This window comes from Chiloscyllium plagiosum, chromosome 2 (genome assembly GCF_004010195.1).
Source record: "Chiloscyllium plagiosum isolate BGI_BamShark_2017 chromosome 2, ASM401019v2, whole genome shotgun sequence".
Classification (NCBI taxonomy): Eukaryota; Metazoa; Chordata; class Chondrichthyes; order Orectolobiformes; family Hemiscylliidae; genus Chiloscyllium; species Chiloscyllium plagiosum.
This window is the reverse complement of record NC_057711.1, coordinates 93,896,229-93,904,023: the sequence shown is the minus strand read 5'-3', so window position 1 is coordinate 93,904,023 and position 7,795 is coordinate 93,896,229. Positions and strand designations below refer to the sequence as shown.

At 40.5% G+C, this 7,795-nt stretch overlaps 1 protein-coding gene across 1 annotated transcript in view; it reads right to left on the bottom strand.

Annotated features, from left to right (window-relative positions):
* Positions 1-7,795, bottom strand: part of frem1a (Fras1 related extracellular matrix 1a) — a 313,938-nt gene that overhangs the window by 24,887 nt on the left and 281,256 nt on the right. Inside the window, exon 28 of the mRNA XM_043714338.1 lies at positions 1,142-1,214. Within this exon, the coding sequence (XP_043570273.1) occupies positions 1,142-1,214 (73 nt within the window). The remainder of the gene's footprint in view (positions 1-1,141; positions 1,215-7,795) is intronic.

Below are 7,795 nucleotides of genomic sequence, written 5' to 3'. Positions count from 1 at the left end.
CACTGGTCACAGGCCTCCAGTCTGAAAAACAACCCTCCACCACCATCCTCTGTCTTCTACCTTTGAGCCAGTTCTGTATCCAAATGGCTAGTTCTCCCTGTATTCCATGAGATCTAACCTTGCTAATCAGTCTCCCATGGGGAACCTTGTCGAACGCCTTACTGAAGTCCATATAGATCACATCTACTGTTCTGCCCTCATCAATCCTCTTTGTTACCTCTTCAAAAATCTCAATCAAGTTTGTGAGACATGATTTCCCACGCACAAAGCCATGTTGACTATCCATAATCAATCCTTGCCTTTCCAAATACATGTACATCCTGTCCTCAGGATTCCCTCCAACAAGTTGCCCACCACTGAGGTCAGGCTCACCGGTCTATAGTTCCCTGGCTTGTCTTTACCGTCATACTTGTTAAGAACAGAAACATGCACCTTTCTAAACTATTGAACTCATGTGATGCTTCTGGGAATAGTTGGACTTGATTTTCAGTGTACTATCCCAGTGAGCAGGGAGTCTGTTTTGACTCAACAAATGAGATGGTTGCTGTTTTCTGATTCATTTCTCAGAGCAATACCTTGACCAATTGAAGTCAACCAGCCTAATCTCAATGTAAACAAAGCTTGGCAGATAATTGTGAGTCATCATCTAACATGGTAGCAACCTTATCAACAAGAGTCCACTTGCCAAACAATCAGCACTTTCCCATCAAAGAAAAAATCTTCTATTTCCTTTACTTTGAAATTTGTGTGAATTGTCCTGATAAGTGAAAGATTAAAAGCTTTGACGAATTGTTTTTTTCAGCAATATATGGCTATTAGTTTATCTGAGCTGAGATCAAGTAATTCTATTCCCCATACAACACTACATATTGCATTTCTCACTGGTGGATTCCTTTTTTTTAATCTTTGTTCGTCACTAGTCTGTGCTAACCATAAGGGCCATGCTGAGCCCATTTAATTCACACATGCTCCTGGAGAGATCATTCTGTACATCTGCACATCACCAGGTGACCACCATGATTCCAAACAACCATGACAGTTACACCCAATGAAATTACAACTTGAAATCTTCTGAGGGTCATCCAATGTGTCATTCAACACAATCATTTTAATATCTTTATCTTTAACAATTGAAATCTACCTGGATCAAACTGGATAAGGTTGGCAGAACTGTGAGTAAAATCTTTTCCAACCAAAGCTGAAATGCTGTTGACCTACAAAGAAATGAAGATCATAAACACCAAAAAATCTTACAAATACAAATCAAACTGTAAAAAACATTGATTACATATGATAGAGATTAGCATGTAACTCCATTTCAACTAATGAAAATCAGAGAGCAGTTTGATAAAGAAATTAAATTGGGAGATAAATGGAGATTAATTCATGTAGGTTTAGGGAGATTTGAAAGAGATTTGTCATGTTTAAAACAATACTGTTATATTACATGGTCGCTAATGCTGCTTTCTCTTTATCTCTAAAAAAGGTGCTTCAACTCCTTATAAACGACAACACCTCTTGACTTAGATCTGCACTTGGTTTGCAAATATAACTCCCAAATGTAGTGTTTAAGATTTGGCTGACATCAGAAAGAGGGAAATCATGTGACCAGTTACATCAACATTATTTATGTTGATTAGATTAGATTACTTACAGTGTGGAAACAGGCTCTTCAGCCCAACAAGTCCACACGGACCCTCCGAAGAGCAACCCACCAAGACCCATTCCTCTATATTTAACCCTTCAACTAACACTACAGGCAATTCACCTAACCTGCACATCTTTGGACTGTGGAGGAAACCAGAGCAAACCCATGCAGACATGGGGAGAATGTGCAAACTCCACACAGACAGTTGTCTGAGGCGGGAATTGAACCCGGATCTCTGGCGCTGTGAGGCAGCAGTGCTAAGCACTGTGCCACCATTCCATGATATCATTATAACATGTGAAAAAATATTTCTGACGTATAATTCAGATGTCAAGATCCTGATTTTGGTGGTTGAATGATGGATGGGTTGTGAGGATGGGAAGTAAATAGCACAGATTTTCAGAACACAAGGAGAATCTTCCACAATCAGGCAGGCCAGAGGAGGGAGAGGTACACCAGGTGTAGGGAGATAGTTACAAGATAGAATTTGAGGGTGAGTTGTTGGCAGTGATTGGTGGAGGCGTAAAACTAGATGTGTAATGTTTGGAGTAGAATGATGACCAATAATTATGATGAGGGAGATAGTTGAAAATCAGGGATTCTCTTTTATTCATTCATGAAATGTGAAGTTACTGGGTATTTATTGCCTATGGTTAAATGCCCTGGAGAAGGTAGAGATGAATTACCTGCTTAAACCTGCAATCCAACTGCTATACATATACGCACAATGTTGTTAGAAAGGGATTGCTGTTGCATAAGGGTGTAAAGGTCTGAGGAGTGTCATAAGCACCACCCAACTTAAATGAATTGTTGGAAGAATACTTCAGGGTTTTGAAAGAGTAATATTGAAAAATGCAAGATTCTGAAGTGGCTTGACAAGTTAGATGTTGAGAAAATGTTTCTACTAGTGGGGAAATGTAGAACACAGTTACGGAATAAGAGGACACATTATCTGGGCCGACATGACACCAATCGTTAAAGTTCACTTGAGAATGTAACTTTTAAAAAGTTCTGCAATTTACATATGAAAGAACTGAAACCATCATGTTCATTCTAAAGATGAGAGACTTAACAAACAGTCCAGGTCTTTTTCAATATATAATTTCAGTTACATCACACTTAACTTTTTCTATAAATTCTGTGTCTTACGACTTTATACTCCACAACCACATGATGAAGGATCAGCACTCCGAAAGCTAGCACTTCTGAATAAACCTGTTGGACTAGACTCTGGTGTTGTGTGATTTTTAACTTTGTACACCCCAGTCCAACACCGACATTTCCAAATCATTATTTTATAAACTTCTATCTGGTCCCCTCTCAACCTCCTACACTCCAGTGAAAAAAGTCCCAGCCTATTCAGCCTTTCTTTATAACTCAAACCTTCCATAACTCACAACATCCTAATAAATCTTTTCTGAACTCTCTCCAGCTTGACAATATTCTTCCTGTAACTGGGCACAGTGAGTAGCTGCTTGGAGAATAGGACTGTCTGCTGTCATTGTAGCAGTGGAGACAATTGTTGTTTGTATGAATGGATGTGATGCCATTCAAGTACACTGCTTTGTTCTGGATAATGATGAGTTTCTTGAACATTGTTGGAGATGCTGTCATTCAGGCAAGTAGGGAATATTCCATCTCACTGCTGACTTGTGCCTTGTAGATGACGGACAATCGTAACCCCGAGGACATGAATAGGGGAAGATTCAGTGATGGCAATGCCAATGAATGTCAAAGGAGAATGGTTAGACTGTGTCTTGCTAGAGATGGTCATTTTCCTGACACACAAATATTACTTGATATTCCTCAGCCCAAAACCTAGATATTATCCATCTCGAGCAGCATGTATAGTATGTTTCATGACCTGACTTGTTACAAATACGGCCAAATGCTGGGTAATTTATCATTACCATCCCACTACTAATCACAGAATTCAGCAAAGATTATTTAATGAAGCAGCTGAAGATTATTGGACTTCTAGGACACTACCCCGAGGAACTCCTGCAGAGATGTCCTGAAGCTAAGATGACTGACCTCCAACAGCCACAATCACTTTCCTTTGTGCTAGCTGTGACTCTGACCAGCAGACAGTTTCTCCCTTATGCTCATTGACTCCAATTTTGCTGGGTCTCCTCAATGCCATACCCAATCAAATGTTGCCTCAATGTCAAGGTTAGCCACTCATCCCTCACCTCTGGAATTCCTGTTTGAACCAAGACTCTGATGAGGGCAGGAGCTAAGTGGCACTGGCAAAACTCAAACTAAGCATCAATATGCAGGCTTTTCATAGAATCTGTACAGTGCAGAGCAGGGCCATTTGGTCCTTTGAGTTTGTACCAAACTTCCAAACAGCATTCCACCAACCCTGCCATATCCCCATAATGCCACATTTACCATGGCTAATCCACTTCAGCTGCACAATTTTTGACTGTGGGAGAAACCCATGGAGAACATCAAACTCCACACAGTAGTCACTCAAGCTGGAATCAAAACTGGATCCATGGTGCTGCGAGGCAGCCAACGTTAACCACTCTGCCATTGTGCTGCCTCAAACTCTGTTCAGCAATTGCTACTTGATAGCGCTGTTGATGACAAGTTCTGACAATTTGATGATAATTGAGAATGAACTAATAGGTTGCTACATGCCCAAATTTGATTTGTCCCTCTTTCTGTCTCCAGGGCACACCTGGTCAATTTTCCATATGGTTGGGTAGCCATGTTGTAGCCGTACTGAAACAGCTTGGCTAAGGGTATGCCTTAGTATGAAGCACATCTTTATTACTATAGTGGGAATATAGTCTTTGTACCACTGTCCTTGGCAGGAATGCAGAGCTTTGATTAGATACCTGGGTGCTAGAATCACTTAACTTTGCTTATACCATGCTGCTCTCACTGTTTAAAATTCATATGGTCCAGCTTTGCAGCTCCACCAAATTGACATTCATTTTTAGGTCTGCCTGGTGCTCCTCCTGCACTATTCATTGAAACAAAGCTGATCCCTCAGCTGGATGTCAATAGTATAATGGGATATATGTGGGCAGAGAATACAAATTGTGGTTGCAAATACATTTGCTGATGCTGCTGGATGACAGCACCTCATAGGTGCCCAAGTTTGAGCTGGTGGATCAGTTCTGAATTGATCCCAATTAGCATCAATAGGCCACTCATCCCTGCCATTTAACAATATCATGGCTAAACTGTCACAAGCCTCAACTCCTCTTTCATGCCAGCTCATCATAGCCCTAACTTCTGATTTTTAAAAAATCTATCAACCTCCTCTTTAAATTTTTTTCAGTAGACTCCTCAACCCTCTGGCATTGAGAATTCAAATGCTCACTGCCCTCTAACAGAAAAAAATCCTTCACTTCTGAGTGTCCCCAACATGCTTTCAACATCTACTCTTTCAAGGCCCTCAGAATTTTGTGCATTTTGATAAGATTAACACTCATGTGTATAAATTCCAGTGAATAAAAGCCCAAGCTGTTTAGTTGTTTGTGATGAATCATAGAGATGAAAAAGGCCCTTTGGCCCATTGAGTCTGAACCGGTCAAAAACAACCCTTGAATTATTCTCATTCCATTTTCCAACACTTGGCCATTGGCTATGCCTTGGCATTGCAAGTGCACATCTAAATACGTGTAAATATTGAGAGGGTTTCTGCAGTGAGTTCCAAATTCCCATCACCTCTGGGTGAAACAATATGTCCTCACATCCTCTCTAAACCTCCTGTGCTTAAATCAATGCCCCTGATCACTGATGCTTCCTGGATACCTTGTCTATGCCCCTTATAATTTTATACATCTCTATTGTGCTGCATTTCAGTCTCCTCTGCCCCAAGTTAATACCTTCATCCTAGGAATTAGCTTAATGAATTTTGATATTTTCTACCCATCTATCAAACTCCATCTATTAAGTTTTTGCCCACTCACTCAATCTATCTATATCCTCACACTGATTCCTTACGTCCTCATCACTTGCTCTCTCTCACCTAATTAAAAACAAAACCAAGAGTTATGAATGCTGGAAGTCAGAAACAAAAAATAAATTGCTGTAAAAACTCAGCAGGTCTGGCAGCATCTGTGGAGAGAAAGCAGAGCTAATATTTTTGGGTCCAGGAAAGAAGGGTCACTGAACCCAGAATGTTAACTCTGCTTTCTCTCCATAGATGCTGTCAGACCTTCTAAGATTTTTCAGCAATTTTTGTTTCCATATAGTCCCACCTAGTTTTGGATCATCAGCAAATTTGCGTACATTTGACTCTGCTGCTCCCCCCCCCCAAATTATTATTATAGATAATAATGAATTGAGGGTCTAGGACTGATCCTGTGGTATTCTACTAGTTACATTTATCCAATGCGAAGATCCATTAATCCTGACATTCTATCTTTTGTGTTAATAAATCTTCATTCCATGCTAATATGTTAACAGTAAAAATATGAGCTCCTACCTTGTACAATAACCTTTTATGTGACACCTTATCAATTGTCCAATGAAAATTCAAATGCACTCCATCTGCTAGAGATTGGGGCTTGAAAATAAACACTGCGCAGTAGGTTCAGTTGCAAAAAATTAAAGTGGGAGGAGGGCTCAGCAGAGGTTATTAAAGTTGCCAGAACAAGTAATAGGACAAGAAGAGTCATCTAGACTTGAAACGTTAGCTTGCCCTCTTTCCATGAATACTGCCTGACCCACTATGATCTCTAGCATTTGGTGCTTTCTAAATAGGACAGAGTGTGGAAAGACTCAGACATAGCAGATACGGAATCTATGAGAAAGGGCACAGAAATGCAGGAGTGAGGGTGTTGTACATAAATGCACGTAATATCTGAAACAAGGTAAATGATTGCAGATTGAAGTTGATAGGTGCAGTGTTGGTGATATCACAGAGATGTGGCTGCAAGGAGAGTAGGGATGTCCAAAATGAGACATCTTGTTGAAAGGACAGACAGGTGGGAAGAGGGGTCAGGATTGTCTTATTAGTAAAAAAAACTAAATTAATTTGATAAGAAGTGATATAGAGTCAGAAATCATAGAAACTGTGTAGGTAGAGTTAAGGAACCACAAATGTAAAAAAGAACCCTGATGGAAGTTATGTACAAGCCTCCTTGTAGTAGGCAGGATGAAGCATAAAAAATAAATCAGAGCATCGAAAAGAGATGTAAGATGCTATTACAATAATCGGGGGGACTTCAATTATGCAGTGGACTAGGAAAATCATATTGATTGCGAATCCCAAGAAAAGGATTATGTGGAAAAAAATAAGCACTACCGCAGTTAGTGCTTATTGGTCTCCACCAACACCGCTGCTTGTCACTGGCCACCCGGGTGTTTTCCTATCTTCCTGGTGGTAGAAATTGAATAAAGATTTGTGCACTTTGTGTGTCTCTCACTGTGTCTCACACCTGCACACACATACCATGAGTGCTGGGGAAAAAAATAAGCACTACTGCAGTTAGGTGGTAGTGTGGGGGAATAAAAAGAACCGAAAAAGAAAAAAAAAAGAAATTTAAAAAAGATAAAATAAACAGGAGATTTGAAGAAGGAGCACGCGGTCTCCACCAACACCCTGGAGGTGTTCAGGGAGTGGAGTGGAGTGGAGTATTTCCCCCTCCAACTCTATTTTGATTTAATCCCTGCCCTCCCCTTCACTGTTTGATCACACAGATTTGCCCTTTGATGTGAAGGGCACTGCTTGTCACTGGCCACTCGCGGGTTTCCTTTCTTCCTGGTGGTGGAAATTAAATAAAGATTCGCACACCTTGTGTCTCTCACTGTCTCCCACCTGCACACACACACCATGGGTGGTGGGGAAAAAATAAGCACTACCGCAGTTAGTCGGGAGTGTGGGGGTTGATTTAAAAAGAAAATAAATAAAATAAAGAGGAGATTAAGAGGCCTTCTCAATTCAGGGGAATTGACTCTGTGCTGGCTGGTACTACAGTCAGTATGTTACTGTTGGTTTCTGCTTCTCTTTCTTGGAGGGGGAAACCTGATTACTGAACTGGCTGAATTATTTAGCCAGTTTGTTAACTGGCATTCCTTTTAGTGAGGACTGATTGTTAAACCCCTGATACACATAATGTGTTTCAGGTGTAACTCAGTTCTCATTAGGGGGTTGTTGTTTCACTGGTTGGTTACAGCCTGTGT